Consider the following 25,675-nt stretch of genomic DNA (forward strand, 5'->3'; position numbering starts at 1 on the left):
GGGGTGGGGGTAAGGGGTGTAAGGGGAAAAAAGTACAGAGCCAATGAGAATAGCAGCAACAGAGAGATCTGGGATGTTATTTTTGTTATATTCTATTTTTAGCACTATATATGATGAAGTATTTATTGTATATATTTGTTTTAACATATTAATTGTAACCTTATTTAATTAATTTGGAGATATTTCTTGTTGTGAAATGAATAGGATTTCTCGACTTTTAACTGGAGATCTCAAGTTTTTCAAAAAAATAAGAGATCTCGAGTTTGAGTTTGCAAATTCCTCATCTTTTAACAAGAGATTTCAAGTTTGAGTTCGCTAATTCCTCGACTTTTAGTTAGAGATCTCAAGTTTGAGTTCGCAAATTCCTCGGTTTTTAACAAGTTCGAGTTCTACAAATGAAAAAAATATATAAAAGAGAGTGCTTCTTTTCTTTAATGAATCTTATAATGACGTTAATTCGAATTAGACAAAGATTCAATGGGATATCGAATGCGAGATAAAAAAAATGTTGGGCTTTATTGTTTTTTTGCAAAAGCTTATTGAGAATTTTTAATGAAAGTTTATTTTCTTTTTAACTTTCTAAAGTAAACTTTAAATAGTCAGAAGCTAAATATAATATATATTTTTTATGACCAAGCTAAATATAAGTTTTAAAAAATTACAATATTGTATGACTAAAAAGATTGTGATGGAAGAAAAAAATATTTGATTCTTCAAATAATTATATTATAATAATATATAATAGGGAAAGTAGTTAATTTATCATTTTTTTATTTTTTTATTTTAAAGGAGAATAATTCATAATTTAAACAATTTTGTCTATGTACAAATTTTGGACCACATTTTTAGTTGACCCCTAAGCCCTCAAAAGGGAAAAGAAAGAAACAAATCCTTGTAGTTTTAGGGAAATTATTTTTGACTGAATGAAGTTGAAAGAATTGACAAATCAAGATATTTTAACTGAAAAACAGTTGAAAATTACAAATAGATTTAAGAGAAATCCATTTAGAAGGTGGTTTCTTGATCGAGCACGCTTATATCTCTATATATTTTGTGGATTATTATACTGAATCGAAATTTATTAAAGATCGAAATAAATAATTGCAGGTCCTTAAAATAACAAAACAATGAAACTAATTAAGTTCAAACTATGATTTAAAGTGGTGAGAATAATTAGCGTACTTGAAAAAAAAAAGAAACTTTTTATTTATTAAAAAATTGATTAACTTTTTAATTAAAAAATTGATCTGTCGAGGCAACCAAGTACACAGGTGTATACTCAGTGATTGGCTTAAATAAAATATTACTAATTAATTAATATTTAATCATCTGCGCTGAATAAATTAAACAGTCCATTAATTACAAGGTAGATTTGGTAATCTATTAAAGTATATAAAGTATGATAATGACAACTATAATAAGAATTAAACTCCTTTAATATCGGAGATTAGAGTTGGAAGTAAGCTACTTTTTTTTCTTAATTAATTCCTTATGGTTTTGTCTTTATTTGGCATGTTAATTAAAACCAGTTAAATTTACGAGGTGCACAAAAAAAAACAACCGATTTGATCTGAACTCTTAAAAATGAGATAATTTCGATAATGAATAGCAAGATTTTAGTATTTTTCTCTATCGCTTTAAAATATTCACCCGATTGAACTTGTCAAATCAAACTTTTCAATATCGTAACACAGTATATGTCCTAATTGTTGTCCTTCATAACGTATTTAAGACATTAACACCTCATAGGGAGCTTGACTTTTGCTTTTAAATTAATTTTTTTTAGAAAGTTTGACTATTTAGCCCAACATTTTGGAGGATAGGAACTAAATGCTTCATTAATAATTGTGACCTAATTTCTTATTTACCCTCAAAACTCATTATCAAGTTATAATCGAGTTGAAATCGAAATAGATTAAGAGAAGAAACATATTTAGACGACATATTTGACCTATAAATTAGATATTGAGATCGATCGAAGTTAGTCAATTAACTAAAAGAGACGATAAAAAATTCATTTTTAACCCTATATTATATCATACATTTGTCATCAATAACGGGACACAATTTTCATCACCTAAAAGAATTCACTGTCTACTGAAGTAGGGGAATCTTTTTAATTTTTTTTTAAAACAATCAAAAAAAAAACCTTCAATATTGTCACCAAGAAGCAACTACTACCAATTTTTCAATTCCAAAAGAAATATCATGAACTTAATTATATCCATGATTGAAGCTAAATAAAGAGAAATTATAATCATATATATGTAGGGTATATACGTTGAAATAAATTAATATATTAGTCAAATTAATAGCTGTATTTTTTGTTTTGTTAGGATAAATTAATTGACGATCCGATAATTTTTGAATCCTTATGTAACACGTATTACTTAATAAAGATTTTTTTTCAATAAAAAATGTGAATTAGGAAAGATTAGTCGGTGAAATATGAAGACTTTTTAGTATACCTATTATTATAGTGTGTTCTAGGGGTGTGCATTCAGTTTTACGGATTGATTTTGTTTTTGTACATTCGGTTTGAATTTATCGATTTTTGTTTTTAAAGAAGCGTAACCCAATCCGAACCAAAATAAATTTTGTTTGGTTTGTTTTTTTCTCTTTTCGGTTTGATTATATATATATAATATTTTTTGTTTAACGTAACTAATTAAATAAATGTGTTTGATATATCATTAACTGCCTAATTCCCAAAATTAAATAATAGTATTCCAAATTATTACTATCCTTTTCCTTTTTCAAAAGAAAAGGTGTTGGTGGATTGGTCGAGCACGGATCTCCTAAATGGGTTGTTTCGAATTTGAAATTCATTCCATGCTTCTCGGTTGGGTTCGTCGTACGAGGCTCATCAAGTATGATTTATTTCTCTTATATAGTTTACGGATAATTGCATTGGAGTGAAAATTCCTGCACACCCAAAGAATAGCATTTGCGATTTTCTAAGTTTTTTGTGTGTGTGTTAGCTCATGAATATTTTGGTGATATGACTTTTGAACGATTTCTTTGAAAAACCTTTACGGAACCCTCCGTAGGGAGTTGGGGGAGAAGTACGTACATTATCACCATTTTTAGTGTCTATTTAGGGTATTTAAGGGCCAATTTTAAGAAAATAGACAATTTTTTCAATTTTTCGTGTGTGTTAGCCTATGAATATTTTGGTGATACGGCTTCTTGGCGATTTCTTTGTGAAACTTTTATGGACCCTCCGTAGGGAGTTGGGGGAGAAGTACGTACATTATCACCATTTTTAGTGTCTATTTAGGGTATTTAAGGGCCAATTTTAAGAAAATAGACAATTTTTTCAATTTTTCGTGTGTGTTAGCCTATGAATATTTTGGTGATACGGCTTCTTGGCGATTTCTTTGTGAAACTTTTATGGACCCTCCGTAGGGAGTTGGGGGAGCAGTACGTACTGTCTCACTATTTTGGAAGTTCATTTTGGGCATTTAGGGGGAAATTTACAGGAATTAGGCAATTTTCATGTGTGTTAGCGCCTGAATTTTTTGGTGATATGACTTCCGAACAATTTTGTTGTGAAACCTTTATGGAACCTCGGTAGGGAGTTGGGGGAGAAATATGTAAGGTCTCATCATTTTCAAAGTCCATTTTAGGAATTTAGGGTCAATTTACAAGAATTAGACAATTTTTTCAATTTTTTGTGTCTGTTAGCCCATGAATATTTTGGGTGATATGAATTTCAGACGAATTCTTTACGAAACCTTTACAGAACTATCTGTAGGGAGTTGGGGGAGTAGTACGTACAGTCTCACATTTTCAGAGTCCATTTTGGGCATTTAAGGGGTAATTTACATGAATTAGGCGATTTTCTCAATTTGTCGTGTGTGTTAACCCATGAATATTTTGGTGATATGGCTTCTGAACGAATTTTCTTCTGAAATCTTTATGGAACCCTCTGTAGAAAGTTGGGGGAGCAGTATGTATAGTCTCACCATTTTCAGAGTCCCTTTTGGGCATTTAGGGGGCAGTTTACAAGAATTAGATGATTTTCTCAATTTTGTGTGTGTTATTCCATGAATATTTTGGTGATATGTCTTTCAAATGATTTCTTTGTGAAACCTTTATGGAACCCTACGTAGGGAGTTGGGGGAGTAGTATGTATAGTCTCACCATTTTCAGAGTCCCTTTTGGGCATTTAGGAGGCAATTTACAAGAATTAGACAATTTTCTCAGTTTTTGTGTGTGTTATCCCATGAATATTTTGGTGATATGGCTTGCAAAACCTTTATGGAACCCTCCGTAGGGAGTTGGGGAGCAATACGTACAATCTCACTATTTTCGGAACCCATTTTGGGTATTTAGAGGAAAATTAACAGGAATTAGGCGATTTTCTCAAATTTTCGTGTGTGTTAGCCCATGTATAGCTTGATGATATGGCTTCCTGGCGATTTCTTTGTGAAACCTTTATGGAACCCTCCATAGGGTATTGGGGGAGTAGTACGTACAATCTCATCATTTTAAGAGTCCATTTTGGGCATTCAGGGGAAATTTACAGGAGTTAGATGATTTTCTCAATTTTTTTTGTGTGTTAGCCCATGAATATTTTGGTGTATGGCTTCCAGAAGATTTCTTTGTCAAACCTTTATGGACCCTCCGTAGGGAGTTGGGGGAGCAGTACGTATAGTCTCACCATTTTCAGAGTCCAAATTGGATATTTAGGGGGCAATTTACAGGAATTAGGCGATTTTCTCAATTTTTCGTGTGTGTTGTTAGCCCATGCATATTTTGGTGATATAGCTTATGGACGATTTTTTTGTGAAACCGTTATGGATCCCTCCGTAGGGAGTTGGGGGAGCAGTACGTACAGTCCCACCATTTTCATAGTCTCTTTTGGGCATTTAGGGGGTAATTTACAAGAATTAGACGATTTTCTCAGTTTTTGTGTGTGTTTGCCTATGAATATTTTGGTGATATGGCTTCTGAACGATTTCTCTGCGGAACCTTTATGGAACCCTCTGTGGGGAGCTGGGGGAGCAGTATGTACAGTCTCGTTATTTTCGGAGTCCATTTTGGATATTTAGGGACTAATTTAAAGGAATTAAGCGATTTTCTCTGTTTTTTGTGTGTAACGCCCATGAATATTTTGGTGATTTCGTTATTTTAGTAGCAACAACTACAGACGCAAGAAGCGCTTCTTTTATGAAAAATTTAAAAACATCGAACTAAACTATGACTTATAAATACGTAGATAAGACGTTAGTGGACCAACTAATTATTATTTTTTAAAAAAAGTAAAGAAAAACTAATAGCAATGAGACATTAAAGTACGTTATGTGAGGTCCCTATCAATGTTACAATCCAAAAATTAAATAACAGAATTAGGAGTAATATCTCTTTCTTGTGAAGAAGATCTTTATATGGTTCATATATATTTTTGACGTTTCAAAAAAAGCTGAACATATCACTTTTGTTTTTAACGACAATGTTAACTTTTAAAATAAAAAATATCTTTTAGAGAATAAATTACAAACCACAACATGTTTCACCTGAACCTAAGGGAAAAATAAATACATCTTTCATTTTCATCTATATGAGGTTCAAATTCCTGCGGAGATAGAAATATTAGGTAATTCTTTCGATATGTCTAAATTTTAGTGGATAGAGTTAGCTAATACTTGTATCGATAAGATGTAGCAGTATGTTTTTAGAATGTTTTCATTGTGTATTGCCAGCATATTGTATATATTTATATTGGTTGAATCAAAATTCTAATAGAATGGCTAGGAATTAAAGAGACAAATCTCATTATAAAATGTGCCAAAAATCAATAATGCAAAGATTTTTCTACTTTTGGAATTTATCCCCACCAAATCTATTTTGCTTTACACTAATAGCAACAGATAATAGAGTTTACACTGTAGCCACATTATAATGGGCTTCATTAATCTAATTATGGGATTCCCTTTAGAAATTACACTTGCAGACATAGCTCACAAAATTCTTTAGACCATAGTCTAATATTTTCTCTTAAAATTCTCATGCATGCTTAAAAAGAATCTTTAGACCGTAATCTAAAAAGTTCATATGTTGCAAGAGAAGTAAAAATGCGTAATACGTTAGACAGACATCTTACAGATCTCAATTGGCAACTGAATACTCCAATTTTGCAGATGCATGTCTATACGCCTCAACACATCTTCATTGTGTCAATTGAACACTCCAACTTATAAGAATCGAGTGTCCATGAGACACAGTGGGACGAGTTGTGTTTAGATGTGCATTCTCAAATTTGTAGTGTTTAGTGCCATTTGAGACCAAGTTAAGGTGTCTATATTTGTATTATGTCAAATAAAAAGAAGTTATTTACTAAGCAACCGCACCAAAAAAGGATCAACCCGCAAAAATTTCTGGTATATTTGTCAGAGATGTTCCCTAGGGAACAATCATATCAAATGACAAAGAAAAAAAGAAAAGGAGAGGAGTATAAGGAGAGGAGAATGTACACAGACCTTACCCCAGCCTCGTGGAAGGCAAGAAGGAAAAATACACTTGTGCAAAGTACAGAACAAGAGTTTAGTGTCAAAACAGGAGCTCAATTCTTCAACTAGTGATACAAATTTAGATATTACAGTTCAGCAACACCAAAAATGGAAGTAGCTGAGCATTTTATTTTCCCTATGATACATGAACTACTTTCTGAAATTTGCATTGAAATAGGATGAACATTACATTTATTAATAACAGCTTAGCCAAGAACAACATCTCGAAAATACTGAAGAATCATTCGATTAAGCTACAAATGTATGCAGATAGAACCATATGAGAACTCAGGTTAAAAATGTAAGAATGACCTCAGTAGCTACTTACTATTGATGACAACCTTCGAATTTGAACTGCAAATCCTAGACTATGTATACTTCCTCATTGAACTGCTTCTTCCAAGAATAAGAAAGATAAAACAACGATATACCTGCACAAAACCTTAGTCGAAAATTCTCTCCCCTGTTGATAGTACTAGAAATACAAAAGAGCTGAAAATGCAGAGCAGCCCCGGAATGAAGAATACTGATGTCCAGCTTTCTGGACTGGTAAGATCCAACTGGGCCTCTTTAGCAGCTTCAAGTAGTCGACCAGTGAGATCAACTCCAACAATGCCAGCTAGTGTACCAGCTGTATTTGAAACTCCCATAATAATTCCAGCATACCTTGGAGCAATATCCATGTGATTAACTGCAAAACCGGCTCTTCCTAACGCTAAGAAACCAAGAGCCACGGAGGAACAGAACAGAGCCCCGCCAGGTGTTCTAAAGTAAGGAAGAGCCATCAATGCAAGAGAAGCTACGATGAAACCCACTGTGTTTAAAAGTTTTCTGGTTTTAGTTATAGACAAGATTCTCCTAGTGACAAAGTGATCTGCGATTACTCCGCCAATATTTGAGAATAGAAACATGTTTAAGTAGGGCATCATCTTGGAAGAGCCCATTTCTTGAAGGCTGATCTGGAGACCCAATTCAAAGTATGTCGGAAGCCAGTTCATGAGCACGTAAAGTGCATAATGAAAGGTGAAATTATTCACAACAATTGCCCAAACTGGTAAGCTCGTGACAATTCGTTTCCATGGGATTGTTGGAGTTTTGGTGGGATGTACTCCATTCTCTGCTTTCAACTTTGAACTCCCTTTGAGCGGCAGCAGGGTTTCCCCAAAACCCGACGCAGTTGCTTTTGGATGCTCAGAACGAGGTGGATCAGCCGCATAACTGAACCAGAGTAGAGACCACATTGCACCTAAAGCTGCTTCAGCAAGAAATACAGATTGCGGACCCCTATACTTCACCAGACTAGGAAGCATAAGCATTCCCATAGCTGCACCCAAGTACATTCCGGAAGTTGTAAAGGAAACAGATCTTGATCTTTCATGCGGCGGTACCCACTGTGCAAGGACAGTGTGGATGGATGGAAAAATGAAACCTTGGGCCACACCAACGAGCAAACGGGCTATTACCAGGACCATTGTTCGGTTTGGGTCAAGTGGTACAAAAGCACATGTCAAAGACCATAAGAGAAAAGAAAGGAGGAGGACACGCCGTCCACCAATCTTTTGAGCTGCCCAACCACCAGGTACTTGTGAGCATGCATATCCATAGTAAAAGGTTGACAAAATCACACCTTTGCTACTCTGATTTACTCCTGCAGCATCAGCAGCAGTAGTATACGCAATAGAGAAGCCCACCCGCTCTATGTAGCAGACAGAAGTGCAGATGAACATCAAAAATACAATTAAATAGCGCCTTGGAAATCGACTGCTGCCCATTATATGCTAGTTTGTAAATGCAAGCCATACACTAGATGACTTGAATTTCTGTTGAGTAATCCACTAAACAGTGATGTTTAGCAGGCTTGAAACTAATTGACAGAAAGAAAGAGTCAGATCAAAACATCTCATTTTAGTAAAATTTAACCATATAGATATCAAACATTTGTAGTGAATCATGCAAAAGCAACTCAAAGAGATTCCAAACAGGGGAATACTGGAAACAAGGGAGAAACGCACGGAAGGTAGGGAAAATGCAACTGAAAACAAATGGTATAACTCAGATGTTGCATTTCAACTCAACAATATCACATCAAAGAAACAACTTTTACTGCAAAATTTAGACTTTCAAATCCAAGAATCTAAGACAACATTGTTCAGATGTATGTTGCTCGGACTCTTCAAAAATGTTGTTGCACATGTAACAGATCCTCCAAAAATGCACTACTTTTGGAGGATCCGAAATGCACCTATTAACATTTTTGATGAATGAGCAACATAGTTTCAGATATTACTAACAGTTGCGAGGGTTCTGAATGATGCAAATTATTTTAAGAAGTAGCCTTTATCTGAAGTTTCAGAGGTTTACGAATTCCTCAAATAACTAATGGACAGAAGAAGATTTGATCACTTTATAGAAGGATGTCAGAGAATTGGCTGTCGCAAGAATATAACTACCACAGAAAATCACACCTGCTAATCTAAAATTCATTTAACTATATCCTTAGCATTGCTAGAGATTGCTTTAACATATCGCCAACCATAAGTTTCTCCAAGTTTTTTATTTTCCTACTCAACTTCAAACCCTTCTTTTTATTTTTAAAGCAAGTAAAGACTTTTCATATGGCTTCAGCACCGAGAATTGTACTACTGTTAAAACATTACAATGAAGCTCATATTTGCAGTGAGTAAATAAAATCTACCAATTTTCCTTCATTATACATCTCCACCAAATTACAACATGTAGTGGAATTACTTAAATATTAAAACTTCAAAATCCGGATAGAAGTAGTTTTGCCCTTCAAAACACCTCAAATTCCTTTCCCTCGTATAGTCCAAAATACACAACAAGAATCTTACCCCCATTCCCATTTCCAGCATCTCACTCTGGAGCTTGCATCTAACTCAACTCCAAAATTTAGCTCATGAGTTAAGGATGCAAACAACATATTCCTTCAACTAATGTGGAACGCTCTAACAAGAATCTAATTCCCATTTCCAACATCTCGCTCTGGAGCTTGCATCTTACTCAACTCCAAAATTCAGCTCACACGTTAAGGATTGCAAACACCATGTTCCTTCAACTAATGTGACACACTCTAACAAGAATCTTACCCCCATTCCCATTTCCAGCATCTCGCTCTGGAGCTTGCATCTTACTCAACTCCAAAATTCAGCTCACACGTTAAGGATTGCAAACACCATGTTCCTTCAACTAATGTGACACACTCTAACAAGAATCTTACCCCCATTCCCATTTCCAGCATCTCGCTCTGGAGCTTGCATCTATAGTCAACTCCAAAATTCAACTCACGAGATAAGGATTGCAAACACCATATTCCTACCCCCATTCCCATTTCCAGCATCTCACTCTGGAGCTTACATCTAACTCAATTCCAAAATTCAGCTCACGAGTTAAGGATTGCAAACACCATATTCCTTCAACTAATGTGGGACGACGCTCTAACAACAATCTAACCCCAACCCCCACCCCCACCCTATTCCCATTTTCAGCATCATGTGAGAAGCAAGAAAATATTTTTTTGTTGTCAACTCTTATCGAAATATCAATCAATTCAGCTATATAAATCCAGTTTTAAAATAATAAATAGAAGTTACTAAACAAGAACAGAAAGTGAAACAATGACAAAGATCGCATCTTTACTACCAACCTCTCAATAGGTCAACGAAAAGTCCCCCCAAAACCTTAAAATCTATGAAAAAGAAACCCCATTTATCAAATTAAACAGAAATTCACAATACCCACAAGCTCAAAACACAAAAAGATTACTTCAAAAATGTATAAAACACCATCAAGCTTAAAATTTTACCACAAATCAGAAGAAACTTGACACTGGGTATTTGCAAGAACACGAACACTTCACTGAAGATCAAGAAATCACTGTCACCTCCATGGCCAAAATCTTAATTGTTAATTCAAACAGCATTGTGAAGAGAGGGGTTTTCTAGATGAAGAAGAGACTGGGGAAGGTCTGGTGGGGGGCTAAGTCGTAGGTTCCCAGAGTTTTTTTTTTTTTTTTAGGTACCCAGAGTTGACAAAGAGAGGTTTACGAGCGCAGGACTCTATTTTTTTATTTTTTACAAATAGGCAAAGGGGTTATGTCATTTAAATACGTGAAATTCATTATAGTTTTATCATTTGATAATAGTTTGATTTAATTATTTCTCGTTTTTTATTGAGCCAAAAATGTCGGTTCATCTTACATATTTATGGTTTGTTCGTTTATAAGTAACATGATTTAAGTCTGTTCGGAGCAAAAATTACATGTCTTTTTAATTGCATTACAATTAAAAGTAGCATCCCTTACTTGCACTTATCTTTATTGTCATATTGATAAACACTTTGCATTTTGATTATCTGCATTTGTCTATGAGCAATTTTCATTGTGAATCAATCAATCAACTACGTTTCAATTTCAAGCCAGTTTAATTTTGCTTAGCGATTTGCAGTCAGATACTGAATACTCTTTTGTTAGGATAAATTAAGGATTCTATAATACTCGAGATTCGTCAAATCTCATATCTCTAAATCAAAACATTAGACAAGTAAACAACATTTTTTATGATTATAGGCAAATATTTGAATTTATTATTGTGATCTACAACATTCTCTACGATTGAATGTTGAAATACACAGTATAAGATTCATCTCTAAAGCTAAGCAATGGTGACAAAATGAAGTTTCTCTTTGCCCCTTTCGCCACGAAACTGATAGGATGATACTCACTAATGCCATTTCCCAGTTTAAAACTTGATGCTTGTTTGAATCCAGCATCCGAGGACTCCGAGTTGCAGCTAAGCTTGACAGTTGAACTCGATTGGTAGTCCACATTGCTATAGATGAAACACCCTTTCTCTGCTTCAGACTCGAGAGAAACTGTATTGTCCTTCCCATCCAATCCAGCTGTCAAACGGAATAAGGAACCACCATCGTCTGAGGAGGCTGCAATCCCGAGACTTTGTTCTTGTCCTTGATGAGAAATGAACAATCCAGGGAGATCAAAGAGCTCTAACATGACTTGTTTTCCAATGATATCTTTTTGTTGTGAAGGCTTGACAGATGATTTGTCGAGTGAAATGAGTCTGAACGTACTGCTAACAGCAGCATCTGTTCCAGCTTCAGGGTACTTCTCCATTTGAATGGACTGATTAGAGTTTGTCATAACGAATGTTGAGTTACTGGATTCTTGCATCAGAGATATCAAATCAGAATTATAGTCAGCTGGGACAGGAGTGATCAAGTCCGAAAGAGCAGTGGTTGATTTTGTTTCGATGTCCCAATCACCACTTGAATGACCAGCAAGAAGGTATGGACCATAAAGAATTGCCTGAACGGATGCATATTCAGGACGGTCATCTGAAGCATCACACAAGAATTTCTTTTAGCTATAACACAACTGCGAGATGTCTTCTCCACACAAAAAACTGATAAGAGTAGTAGAAACACACAAAAGAAGTACCTTGTATGGCCTCAGTTCTAAGAATCATGGGTAGCTCGAGAGTGATTTTGTCGCCTTGACCCCAAGTTTTGGTTATAGCCAGGAAATTACCTGCATCAACGAGTAGAAACGAAACACCATAAAATTCTTTCTTTAAGGTTATCAATTGTACAAAGACTATAACTAAGCAGAGAGAATGATTTGATGATAATAAAGAGGCATCAGATGAAAGAAAATGTCACACCTGCTGCTGGTAGAGACAAATCCTTTCCATTTAAGGTTGCCTTTGCGCCACTTGAATGTGTCCAGCTCGGTATTCTCAAGTTCAACGTAGACGCTGCACCACTTGAATGCTGAAAGAAACATACAGAATATAATCTACTGATCGTTCAAAAGACAATACTCAAGGTAAGTTGTCCTACATGCTATTTGATCAGCTAGATGAAAATGAAATTCGGCAATAAATTGAAGATAAACATGACAGAATGAACACGTACCCCATTTGAAGATATTGTAATTGTCACTCGGAGGCGATTATCCCATGAAACAACAGGCTCGATTTTCTGACTCACCAAGACCTGTCCAGATTTCCAATCAAGAGAGCTAGGTATATACTGGATAATGTAGAGGCTTGGAGAACTCCCTTTCTCTTCGAAATATATAGAATCTCCCAACTTGGAGAATGATTCAATTCCTTTAAAGGACACAAAGGGAAACCAAATGTTAAAATCATTACAGGTTTTCATAGGTTACGAATCTTAAAGGTAAACTCAGAAGGTCAGATAATCACCTGTCCCATAACAGCACCAAAAGGAATTGAACTGTGTTCCCCAATTGTGGTAGCTCTGAGCCTTGGATTTGCCACGACCAAGTGGAAGCATATATATCATAACTCCAGGATTTGTTCCCCTTTGGATGCCGAGTACACCATTTGTTAATGCGCGTTCATAGTAATCAGCATATGCCACTTCTTTGGTCCATCTGAATAGGTGTCGGGAAACCTACAGAGACATCAAACAAAAACACTTACATCACTTGGTTCTTCACCTATGAACAAATATAAACTGCAATAGTACTTTGCTCCTTTCTCTATTTCTCATTTCACTGAGAAATGAACCTATGAAAGTTTTCATTTCTAAATAGACAAAATCTTATAACACACCTTCAGCATGTTATAGGTCGTACAGGATTCCTCATTCTCGGTATGTAGTGTGCTGGCCAACCGCTTTGGATCGGACCTGATAAGGATCAAAATGTCAAAGAGGAGCTAATTTTGTGCATATAAGAAGTATACTTAATCAAACATGAAACAAAACTGATGCATCAATTAAGTTAAATTTCTTGGATTGGCTCTTACCAAAACTCACCGACTGATGTCCCACCAGTTGCATAGCTGTGGGAAGAATTGACGATATCCATAAAGTACATCCCGATTTCCTGTCAAACAAAGTTCAATAACTTAAGAAGATCGAACCTCCTGTCAAACAACTTGAAAAGCAAATCAATTTACCTTGTATAGGGGATCCCCAGTAATTTCATAGCGCATTTGAGATCCAACAACAACTGGGATGTGTGTATTGGCATGAAAACCTGCTATATCATCAGCCTGTTGTAATAAAAGATATTAGGAAATGGGAAAGAAATGGATCGTCTCCTCTAGACGAAACAATTAAGTACTCTTTCTTTGATATGTTGATTATTATAACACATCCAGTTGAGTTTTACAGAATGGTAATTAGGATAACCACTAAAAACAACATTTTTATGTGAGCCAGTGAATTAGAATTCGCGGAGAAGTGCGATTTACACCTTTAAAGCTAAGAGTCCTAGAAAGCATGGTTTGTCAAAAAGATGAGCCAGCAGTAAATGCTTTGAATTGCCCTGCAAAACCAATAAAAGGAAGTGGTAAGTCAGGATAATTGAGTTGTATACATATATTCGCTTTGAAAGATTCTCTGTCGCAAAGAAAATCAGACATAAACGAAAATATGTAATCTTTATCATTGGTCCGATAGGCATTACATTTGACACACAAGTGCAGAATCCAACAACAACAACGTATCCAGTGTATCCCATAAAATGGGATTCGGGGAGGGTAGATGTACGCAGACCTTACCCCCTACCGCAGAGGTAGAGAGGCTATTTCCGATAGACTCCCAGATCAAGGAAAAACAGTCCAAAGCAGTTCGGAAAAAGAAGTAACGGGACACAAGGCGCAGAATACAAAAAATGCAAATGTAAAGAAGAACAAATATACAGATTCCTGCCCAAAATTCACATACATTTGTATCTAATTCAAGTTTAATTGAGAATTTCAAACAAGAAATCAGTTCACGTGTGCTCATATGTGACGTCGACATCAATTGGAACAGAAATTATACAACAGAAACTAGAAAGATAAAAAATTGTAAGGCAGTTCATTTGACATAATATACGTACCGTTACACTGTACAACTTATAAAGAACATCATTCATGCCACCAGTTTCCTCATTCAAGGATAGCCAGTGTCGTTCAATGGTATACTTTGTTATCACATTTTGCACTCGATTGTAGAAGTACTCGGCCATCCATGTAGTCATTTTCAAAGCTTGATCATTACCAGCTACCATATACTGGTCCAAGAGACCAGCCAATATCTGTAATATCCAATGAAATAAGCCGCTTATTCAAGAACAAAAACAGATATAGATACAAGATTTTTTAACAAGTTAGTTTACTTCACCTTGTGGATTGTGTAGTATGGTGCCCATACTGGTTTTATAGCTTCAAAGCGGTCAAAAAGCTCAGATGGAAAAGCGGATAGATATCCCGAGCCCATTGTCTCCTGACAGGCAGATAGCGCAGAAACAACAGCAGACATTTTCTGTTTGAGGCTGTCGTTATGTGTGCTAGCCCACATAAATGCTGAGGCACTAAGGTAATGACCTTTTCAAGTTACACAGTTAACGTCAGTAAATAAATAAATCATACACGAATATGAGCACGTATAATTGAATGAAGTAAAAATGCCAAAAACTTATCTTAAATGGTCGGAAAGTACACATACTGAGAAGCAACAAGTAAAGGGAAACCAATTAAACATGCTACTGTATTCTGGTCATTAGTTCAGTATTAGAAATTGATACAACAACAACTACGCCTCAGGCCCAAACAAGTTGGGCTCGGCAATATACATTTCCACTTCTTCGTTAAAGCTCATTTCAATGAGAAGTGCTAGATATTGCTACACCTTTCCTTTTTGGTCTGTCCCAAAAAGAGTGTCCCTTTCTACATTTAGTAAGTTCTCCGATTCCAACATTCTACGTGGCAAGTTTAAGACCACAAGATTTAAAGGACTACACACATCTTTAAATCCAGAAGATTCAAAAGTTCCCTTTAATTTCTTAAACTCCGTGCCCAGGCAAACTAAGACACTTAAATTGGGATGGAGGGAGTAAAAGATTCTAGCAAGCCATTCTATAGAATCATATTTTCAGGACATCAACAGAAACTAGTCGCAATACATTGTTCTTAAATGAGTACAAAGGAGGAATGCAGGGGAAGCAATTTAACAAATCTTTGGTAAATATTGATTTAAGCCATATTTCAATATGCGTTTTTCGATTTCAAGTTGCTCAATAAAACTGTAGTTTTTTCAGGCAAAACAAACGTCATACATGGCAATGAATTCTACAAGAACAACAAGTAATGAGTACATCACAAGTGACCATACGTGAAATTAACCCTCAACAAGAATTATTCAAGAAATACAGAAAGATGTAAAAAATACAGGACTAACCTACAAAATGACCGCGAAGCTCGACACCCGGAGCCTCCCAACCTCCATATGGATCACCAGGAGTCTCCAAACCAGCAGTTTTCCTAAAACTCCATACCAAACTATCAACATCCAACATCAACAAATACTCCAAATTAGTCTGTTGAGCTATTCCATGCATTGAATTTGGTTCTAATCTCACATCATGAAGTGAAACTTCATTCAACAAACCATCAATCGCTTTAACACCACCAGAATTCTTAATCTTTCTATACATCATCACCCAATCAAATTCCTCTTCCTCCCTCAACATCTTCCTAGGATGCAAATTACTCCAAGCCGAATCATCGGTAGGAGTCAAATGATAATGAGAAAACATCTCTTCTCTCCAAGATTCATTCTTTGAAGATAACAACTCATATCTTAGACTATGTGATGATAATTGAGTAGGAACGTTAGTACACTCCTTACTCAAAACACCCCCACATAACATAGCAAAAAACACCACACCCCACACTTTCAAGAACACTAAAGATTTCATCTTTATCAAAAAAATGAACCCCCAATGAATCAAAAAAGTTGTAAACTCTCAAGAAAACTCAAATTTCAATAAAAAAATGTACCTTTAATGAACAAAAGACTTCATTTTGATCAAAACAATGAACCCCACAAGCTCATTCAAACCTCAAAATTCATAAAGATTGTACCTTTAAAGAACATTAGAACAAAAAAAATCAATCAATATTTTTTTTTAGAATAATAAGAGAGCAAAACCAAACCCCACCAATTTATAGCAATCAATGAATAAAAAATGTTGACAATTGAACCAACTAAATACCAGAGTCCCGTGAAAGGCAAGAATTGGTTTTTATTGTATAACAAAAAATAATCCACAAACTATAGATATTTTTTTGTCACTAGTGAAAGCAAAAAAATATATAGAGCAGAAAAAAACAAGAAAATTAAAACCCCATAACAGAAATGAGCAAAAAAAAAAAACAATAAGACACATTAAATTCAAAATTATTATACTCCAAAACTGAACTTTCACAAATAAAATGCTCTTGGAGCTTAAACAATAAGACAAAAAAGGAATGGAGTTTAAGCTAAGACAAAAAAGATATAGATATATACATATATAATATACAAAATCAAAGGGTCAGTAAAATATAGATATTGACAGAAGAGAATCATGGATGAGTTGTTGGAGTTAATTTAGGTAGTGGTGCCAAGATTTTCTAACAAATTTAAACATCAAATAATGTCTTAATTTGACTGAATACTAAATTTGAGGCAAATAAAGAAAAGAGTTATTAATATTGTAACTTAATTTTCGACTGAATACGAAATTTGAACCAAATACAGAAAATAATTATTGATGATGTAACGTAATTTTTGACTCAATACAAAATTTGAGGCAAATAAAGAAAATAGTTATTAATATTATGATCTTACATTAAAGTGGTTATATCTTCTTAAATTTGCTAGATAGTCCCTCTGGACTGTTTTAATCATATCTTTATTTATTATTTTTGACTATTTAAAATGTTAATTTCTTTTAAATAAATATTTTCTCTTCAATTCATGTTCAATAAATAAAAAGAAAGTTATAATGATGTCTTTCCTTCATACTTCATATACATCAATCGAAAACTTCAAAGTATATCTTTACACAGATAAAAAAAAATTGTTCAATCGAATATTTTTCTTTTAAAAAAAAATTATCGATTAAAAAAGAGATAATCTATTATTTTTGCTTTTAAAAAAATAAAAAATTCAATAAGAGGAAAAAATAGGAGATTGAAAATGAAAGTCAATCTATCATTAAATACTCAATATCTTCATTTTGCTTATTGTCTATATATACCTATCTAGCAAGAAAAAAAATTGAAACTAAATCACTTAAAGCAAGGTATAATGATCTTTGATGTAACATTAGACTCCATGATTCAACTAAATCAAATATTTTTTATACGAAATACAAGTATTAGCTAAAAAATTAATAAATATTAAAGTTTGAGATCATAATTGTAATATTATTTTATAATGAAAATATAATGATTGAACACATTAAAATAATAATAATTAATATTGAATAAGCTTGCAATTGAATAGGTATATATGCTATTCGATAAACTTACACTCGAATAAGCATGCATTTGAATAGACTTATAATTGATAAGCATGTAATTAAATATCTTGCGCAATCAGGCAACTTTCATTTTTCTAGAATAAGAAGTCAATTCAATGTATTCATATATTAGTCCAAAAGTTGAATAGTATATCTATTATCTCTCTATATACTTTGCTCTGATATCTTTACATTATATTATTTATTTATAACAATTATCATAATCATAATCATGATCAAGAAAGAAATTTTAATTACGGTGATCTTTGTGCACCAAGTAATAACTTTATCAGTAGTGTAAGAAAAAAGGATGAAAAGCTGATAGATTTTTTTGAAGAAAAATAAATTACCTGATAGATTCATAATAGCTTAAATATTTTTCATATATTTATTTGTTGGGGAGATGTAGGTGGGTAGGAACTTTTGGCATTATTTTCATTGTTTTATGTTATCTTGTGATTTGTGAATTGGACTAAAGTGATCACCCGTGAATTTCATATTCCTATTTCGAGGCAATTGCCCCCCACCACACACAAAAAAACAAAAAAAAAACCTTAAACGTGAGGTATTATTTTAATATTAAAAAATATTGTAACAAAATCGAGACAAATCCGATTTTAAGTTAGGAAGTAAATGAGATTCCTTGCTTCTGAATTTTATTTACATGTTTTTTCTTAGTAATTTAATAATGTAATAAACTAAGTAAGCCAAAAATCAGAGGATATATATATATAAAAGATTGTAGAAGTAGAAAGATTAAATATAAAATATTAGATTGTAAAAAGTAAAAATTAAATATTAAATATTAGAGTCAAGAAAGTGGAAAGACTAAATACAAAAGATTAGATCGTAGAAAGTGAAAAGACAAAATATAAAATAATAGATTGCAGAAAGTAGAAAAACTAAATATAAAACATTAGATTGTAGAAAATAGAAAAACAAAATATAAAATTAAGTCACGCTTTAAAAAAGTGAAATTAGTAATCAAAATACTAAGATCAATAATATTTTATGATAAATCAAAATATATTAATAGTGGAGGGAAAATAGCTTCATGAATAAATAAAAGTATATAATGTGATAAAATGTCTTATCATATTTCGAATAATTTATTTAAATCAATACTTATAAAGAAGTATATAACTATATTAGAGGTGTACTTTCAATTCATTTTTTAGTCCTTTTTTACCTTTCCTCTTTTTATAATTCCAAACTTTCTTGCTAGTTGTCATCAACTCTATGAATATTCCCCTTCAACCCACCCAACCTCGTGTTCTTTTTTTCTCCTCTTTTTCCTAAATGAAAAATAATTTTAGATTTACGTCGTATAAAGTCTTATTTAATGGGAAGCACTTTTTGAATATAGTAAAATGATAAGTTTACTATATTACTTTTTGATTATAATCGATTGTAAAAATAAATTAGGAATTAAGTGATAAATTATCTTTTAATTTTTTGAAACTGACCATCTAATTTAATATAGTAGATAAATAATAGTGGACAAAGAGAGTATTAGGTATACTGTATACATGCCTAGGGCATAAAATAGTAAAATGATAGAAGAGTTAAATTCTTACATTACATTTAGGACGATATGTTGTTATTTTCTCCATCTTAAATTATTTATTGAAATTTTTAAAAATGGTTATTTTAATTTATTTATCATTTTTGAAGTTTAAAACAAAATTATTATTTTTCTCATTTTACATTTTATTAGTAGTTATTGTTATGTAAAACGGCAAATAACGAAATTATAAGTGATAATATGATTGTATGAATATTAATTTTCCCTAAAATAAATAAGCAGCTTATATAAAAGACAAATAATATGAGGTGAAAGTACTTAAAGATACTTACTTCATTTTTTTTTTCTTCTTTTTTTTAATTTACACTCTGGAACTTTTGATGAAGCATCCAAGTTGATAGTCACACAAAAGTGACCAATCATTTTCTTGATTAAAATTGTACGATTTATAAACAATCAATTCATCCCCGTGCTCAAAGCCTCAAACTGTGACTAAATAAAATAAATTATCGTCAAACAGGTTTTGGTACTATATGGCCAAAATTTGAAATATTGAAGAAATTATTGCAAAATATATTTGGCTAAACACATACTATTAAGTTTAAAATAATTGAAATATGTGCAACTTTGATTCCTTAGTTTGTGAATCTTTGCAAGTATAATTCAATCTGTTATATCAACTATATTTGTGGACGATATCGTTCGATAAATAATTTGTTGGAAATTTATTATTTGATGTCAAAATCAATTGAATTGGATGGTTGGGTCTATTACATATACTTGTGGTTATAGACTCTTGATAAGTTAATTAATTCACATCAAGAGAGTGAATGATATATATTCCAACCATATTAAATTTAGAATAATTAGCAATAAATTCAAAATTTAAACTAGACTTTATTTTTATATTCTCGTTATTGAACTCAATACACTTCTGTAATTATATGATCAGATTTTATAATTATTTGTCAAAATTTTAACTAAAACAACATATGAGTTCTTCAAACTTCTTGAGCGTCTTTGATGAACAAAGTTATTCGGTGATTATGTTAATGGCAGATAGCAGGCCACTTATAAAATATTCAAATTTGATAGTAGAGAGATAGACTCAAGAATTTTATTAAATTGAAATTCAAAATATATATAAGAAAAAAAAATAAACACACAAAAAATCAATTGAGATAAATTTTTCGATGTTCCTTATACCACCAAAACTTCATGCCCTGATTGAATCATATGGACAAGTTGACCTGAACAGCTGCTATTATTACAAAAGAAAATGAGATTTTAATAATTTTTTATCCATATTATATGTGTACGCACCTACCTATATATATCCTAAAAAAAATACCAAATTCAATTGAATCGACATTATACATTAGAGATGTACCTTTGAATGATGTCTCTATTATTGATGTCATAATCAGTTGAGTTGGAAAGTTGGGTCCATTACATGTACTTGTTGCTTTTATGGTTTATAATTCATCACATCACGGGACCATATAATAAATGCTTTTATCACCAAAAATAATAGACAGATTAAAAAGTATATATCTATAGTACTATTTTAAGATTATTTTTCTTGTGGGTTTTTGCTTCTCTCTATTGGTAATAGGATAAAGTTTAGGAATTGTTAGTTAATGCATTCAAATGTTAGTTATATGCATTTAATTCCCATGTCATATATATACTTTTAATTTAAAGTATCATATAGTATAATTTTATATATTGGCTTGTGAGTGTGTAGATGTTATAGCATTAAATTCAGTTACTTTGATAATAAATATTGATTTTATTCTTTTTGACTCCTGATGTGGTCATCAATTAATAGTTGTGTTGATACAAGATTTTTATTAATCATCCTATTTAATTGAAAACACATAAACTCTCAATGAAAAGAACATGGTGTATTCAATTGAAACAATTCTCTAGAAACTTTCAAAATACTGTTTAAATGACAAAACAATTGCAAATGAAAAAAATTAACAACGAATAAAGAAATGCAAATTTAGATGCCATGCCTTCAACTATGAGAACCAATTTGGTTATATATGTTGAGTTGGGGAATGACTTCATTGAAACATGTTGAGCATGAAAGATGAAAATTTAATAATATGGAGGTGGCGGTGATGGAGAGGGTGATGGTTTCTTGAAGTAGTCATTTTTTGGGAAAGACGACACCTTGTATGCTGGTTTAGGCACTGAGGGTACCTCTGGAACAGATGACATCTTCTTGTAGTTATCTTTTGGAACTGATGGATTTTTGTAGTAGTCATTCTTAGGTAAAGAAGACACCTTGTTTTCCTATTTAGGTACTAAGGGTACCTCTGGAACAAATGACACCTTGTTGTAGTTATCTTCTGGAACTGATGGTTTCTTAAAGTAGTCATTTTTTGGCAAAGATGACACCTTGTATTCTGGTTTAGGCTCAGAGGGTACCTCTGGAATAGATGACACCTTCTTGTAATTATCTTCTAGAACTGAAGGCTTTTTGTAGTAGTCATTCTTTGGTAAAGAAGACACCTTTTTTCCTGTTTAGGTACTAAGGGTACCTCTGGAACAAATGACACCTTGTTGTAGTTATCTTCTGGAACTGATGATTTCTTAAAGTAGTCATTTTTTGGCAAAGACGACACCTTGTATTCTGGTTTAGGCTCAGAGGGTACCTCTGGAACAAATGACACCTTGTTGTAGTTATCTTCTGGAACTGATGATTTCTTAAAGTAGTCATTTTTTGGCAAAGACGACACCTTGTATTCTGGTTTAGGCTCAGAGGGTACCTCTGGAACAAATGACACCTTGTTGTAGTTATCTTCTGGAACTGATGATTTCTTAAAGTAGTCATTTTTTGGCAAAGACGACACCTTGTATTCTGGTTTAGGCTCAGAGGGTACCTCTGGAACAAATGATACCTTCTTGGCTTCTTGTAGTTATCTTCTGGAATTGATGGTTTCTTGTAGTAGTCATTCTTTGGTATAAAAGGCACCTTGTATTCCTCTTTAGGCACTGAGGGAACCTTTGGAAAATATGACATCTTTTTGTAGTTATTTTGTGGAATTGATGGCTTCTTGCCATAATCGTTCTTAGGCAAAGATGGAAACTCGTATTCCTGTTTAGGCATTTAGGGCACCTTGTATTCCTGTTCAGGAATTGAGGGTACTTTCTTGTAGTTATGTTCTGGAACTATTGGCTTCTTGTAGTAATCATTCTTCGGTAAAGATGGCACCTCATCTTCCTTTTCCGGTGTGCTTGATACTTTATTGTATGTTGACTCTGATGATTCATAAGAATAAGGTGAATATTCCATAGTGCATGTGGCAATCAAGAAAAATGCCAAAGCACAAGCAAATTGAGGCCATTGCTTCTTCATTTGGCTTCCCATTTAGAAGATTTGTATTTTAAGGTTAGATGGTTATATTTTTTTTTTCTTGTGTTTTAAATATGAGGAACTAGGTGTTTATATAGCTTAACTAAGATGTTGACTTGTTGTTGTTGTTTGGATTCTCTCAAATAAGATTTTTCCATTTTTTTGGTTAATTTTATTCCACTAAGGTGTTGAGATAATGGGAAGCCATGAACAATTAGTACAATTTTTCTCTATTTAATAATTTAAATCCAAACTTTTATAACTTCCAAGAATGTTGTTCTTGTTTTATTTTTTATTGGTACAATGAAAATTTGATTAAATAAAATTTTGAGAGTTGATGTGTGTCGGCCTAACAAATATCGTCCATTAGTTTTATGTAGTTTAGATGCTTTGAGCAAGACTTATAATTCACATCATGGGACCATTAACCATACAATATTATTTTGCGTTTGATTAGGTTTTGATACAAATATGAAAAATTGGAAGTTATTGTTTCCAATGTCATAAATATTAAATTTTTTTATTTGGTTTAATAATTTTTGTTATTCGGAATTTATTGATTCAGATTAATCTAAACTTCCATCATGTATGATTCATTTTAAGGGGAAGAAGTTCCCTACGAGAGATTAATCTATTTCCCGGGATCAAACCTTACTTACATCAAGTTTTGAGTCAATCAATTTTTCTTAAAGATTATTTTTTATTTTTCCTCATAATATTTTAAAAGTTCCGGTTTTAAAAAATGTATATCATATAGTTTTTAAAAATTCTATTTTTGAGTAGTTGAAATATATAAAACCAAACTTGACCATTAAAATGCCAAAATGGTCGACTATTGTAGGAGAAATCAATTAAAATAATAATTTATTTATTAAAATAATAATTACCACTAATTAATTCACCTACACCACCGCGAAACACATGTAAACCACCGCTAAATAACCATAAAATGCACCAATAATTGCCTCTAAAATTTTAATATCGCAAGGTGGTAATCCAATTAATCGCTAATGCACTTAAATTGCCACTAAATATTGCTTTATTATATGAAGGGGTTGCAGAAATTAATTAAATCCATAGCATTTTATAGTAAGTAGTGTAACATTATATTTTGTCTCCCTTATTAAAATGATTCAATATTTGGTTCACTTTCTTTTCTTATCTCCCATAAATTGTATATTTCATTGTTCTGCTATTAATATAGTAAGTGAACAAATTCACAATTGCTGGAGGAATAGATGAAACTACATAAATTCTCAATAAAAAAAGAGCTTTGATATCATGCCTTTGAACTCATAATATTCAATTGAACAATTATGTGGAAACATACAAAATACAATAAAAGTTAATGAAATGACAAGACAATTGCAACCCAAGTTAAGGTAGGAAAAAGAAAAAAAAAACAAATAAAGATTACGAATGCGTTCAACTCATAATATGAGAACCATTTTGGTTATGTAGGTTCACCTGAAGACGGATTTCCTTGAAATATGTTGAACATGTGAAAGATGAAAATTTAATAATATGGAGGTGGTGGTGATGGGGAAGGAGTTGAAGATGATTCATGGTAGTAAGGAGGAGGTGGTGATGGAGAAGGTGATGGTTTCTTGAAGTAGTCATTTTTTGGAAAAGAAGGCACCTTGTATTCTGATTTAGGCACTAAGGGTACCTCTGGAATAGATGGGACCTTCTTGTAGTTATCTTCTGGAGCTGGTTTCTTGTAATAGTCATTCTTTGGCAAAGAAGACACCTTGTATTCTTGTTTAGGTACTGAGGGTACCTCTGGAACAAATGACACCTTCTTGTAGTTATCTTCTGGAACTGATGGTTTCTTATAATAGTCATTTTTTGGCAAAGAAGGCACCTTGTATTCTGGTTTAGGTACTGAGGGTTCCTCTGGAACAGATGACACCTTCTTGTAGTTATCTTCTGGAACTGATGGTTTCTTGTAATAGTCATTCTTTGGCAAAGAAGGCATCTTGTATTCTTGTTTAGGTACTGAGGGTACCTCTGGAACAGATGACACCTTCTTGTAGTTATCTTCTTGAACTGATGATTTTTTGTAGTCATTCTTTGGAAAAGAAGGCACCTTGTATTCCTGTTTAGGTGCTGAGGGTACCTCTAAAACAAATGACACCTTCTTGTAGTTATCTTTTGAAACTGATGGTTTCTTGTAATAGTCATCCTTTGGCAAAAATGACACCTTATATTCTGGTTTAGGTACTGAGGGTACCTCTGAAACAGATGACACCTTCTTGTAGTTATCTTCTGGAACTGATGGTTTCTTGTAATAGTCATTCTTTGGCAAAGAAGGCACCTTGTATTCCTGTTTAGGTGCTGAGGGTACCTTTGGAACAGATGACACCTTCTTGTAGTTATCTTCCGGACTTGATGACTTCTTGTAGTAATCATTCTTTGGCAAAGATGACACCTTATATTCATGTTTAGGCACAGAGGGCACCTTGTATTCCTGTTTAGGAACTGAGGGTACTTTCTTGTAGTTATCTTCTGAAACTAATGGCTTCTTGTAGTAATCATTCTTTGGCACTGAGGGTACCTTGAATTCCTCACTTTTGGCTACTGTAGTAGGTACTTTATTGTATGTTGTATCCGTTGATTCATAAGAATAAGGTGAGTATGCCATAGTAGAAGTGGCAATCAAGAAAAATGTCAAAGCACAAGCAAATTGAGGCCACTGCTTCTTCATTTGGCTACCCATCCAGAATATTTGAATTCTAATTAAGGCTAGATAGTTGTTATGTTTTTGTTTTTCTTGTGTATTCTTGAATGGAGGAAATAGGAGTTTATATAGCTCAACTAGTGACTTGATGATTTGAATGCTACCAAATAGTCCAAACATATCAAAGATTTTCCCATTTTTTTGGTTAATGCTATTCCACTAAGGTCTTGAGATATATAATGGAAAG

At 33.0% G+C, this 25,675-nt stretch overlaps 3 protein-coding genes and 1 pseudogene across 3 annotated transcripts; all 4 read right to left on the minus strand.

Annotated features, from left to right (window-relative positions):
- Positions 1-6,548: 6,548 nt before the first annotated feature.
- LOC102602816 (probable anion transporter 5) lies at positions 6,549-10,602 on the minus strand. Its single transcript, XM_006365749.2, has 2 exons — positions 10,339-10,602; positions 6,549-8,379 (listed from the first exon to the last, which is right to left on the minus strand). Exon 2 carries the CDS (start codon positions 8,285-8,287, stop codon positions 6,959-6,961), a length of 1,329 nt encoding a protein of 442 aa, XP_006365811.1. The 5' UTR covers positions 8,288-8,379; positions 10,339-10,602; the 3' UTR covers positions 6,549-6,958.
- A 464-nt stretch (positions 10,603-11,066) lies between these two features.
- Positions 11,067-16,629, minus strand: LOC102603152 (uncharacterized). The gene is made up of 12 exons (XM_006365750.2): positions 15,747-16,629; positions 14,691-14,893; positions 14,407-14,604; positions 13,777-13,848; positions 13,478-13,573; positions 13,325-13,404; positions 13,130-13,205; positions 12,758-12,968; positions 12,465-12,661; positions 12,212-12,320; positions 11,989-12,078; positions 11,067-11,885 (listed from the first exon to the last, which is right to left on the minus strand). Exons 1-12 carry the CDS (start codon positions 16,264-16,266, stop codon positions 11,140-11,142), a joined length of 2,598 nt encoding a protein of 865 aa, XP_006365812.1. The 5' UTR covers positions 16,267-16,629; the 3' UTR covers positions 11,067-11,139.
- Positions 16,630-21,487: 4,858 nt separating this feature from the next.
- On the minus strand, positions 21,488-22,763 carry LOC102603491 (adhesive plaque matrix protein-like; annotated as a pseudogene).
- Positions 22,764-24,211: 1,448 nt separating this feature from the next.
- LOC102581181 (extensin-2-like) lies at positions 24,212-25,498 on the minus strand. Its single transcript, XM_015304609.1, has one exon. The coding sequence runs from the start codon at positions 25,465-25,467 to the stop codon at positions 24,265-24,267; it is 1,203 nt and encodes a 400-aa protein (XP_015160095.1). The 5' UTR covers positions 25,468-25,498; the 3' UTR covers positions 24,212-24,264.
- Between the last annotated feature and the right edge of the window lie 177 nt (positions 25,499-25,675).

Source organism: Solanum tuberosum, unplaced genomic scaffold, assembly GCF_000226075.1.
Source record: "Solanum tuberosum cultivar DM 1-3 516 R44 unplaced genomic scaffold, SolTub_3.0 scf00566, whole genome shotgun sequence".
Classification (NCBI taxonomy): Eukaryota; Viridiplantae; Streptophyta; class Magnoliopsida; order Solanales; family Solanaceae; genus Solanum; species Solanum tuberosum.

Bases quoted from the DNA above. Each gene is read 5' to 3' on its own strand.
- LOC102581181 (XM_015304609.1), bottom strand. From the start codon at position 25,467: ATGGGTAGCCAAATGAAGAAGCAGTGGCCTCAATTTGCTTGTGCTTTG.
- LOC102603152 (XM_006365750.2), bottom strand. From the start codon at position 16,266: ATGAAATCTTTAGTGTTCTTGAAAGTGTGGGGTGTGGTGTTTTTTGCT. The intron at 13,206-13,324 runs GTAAGAGCCAAT...GATCCTTATCAG, and splicing joins ACATCAGTCGGTGAGTTTTG to GTCCGATCCAAAGCGGTTGG. The intron at 12,079-12,211 runs GTGTGACATTTT...TCGTTGATGCAG, and splicing joins TTTGTCTCTACCAGCAGCAG to GTAATTTCCTGGCTATAACC.
- LOC102602816 (XM_006365749.2), bottom strand. From the start codon at position 8,287: ATGGGCAGCAGTCGATTTCCAAGGCGCTATTTAATTGTATTTTTGATG.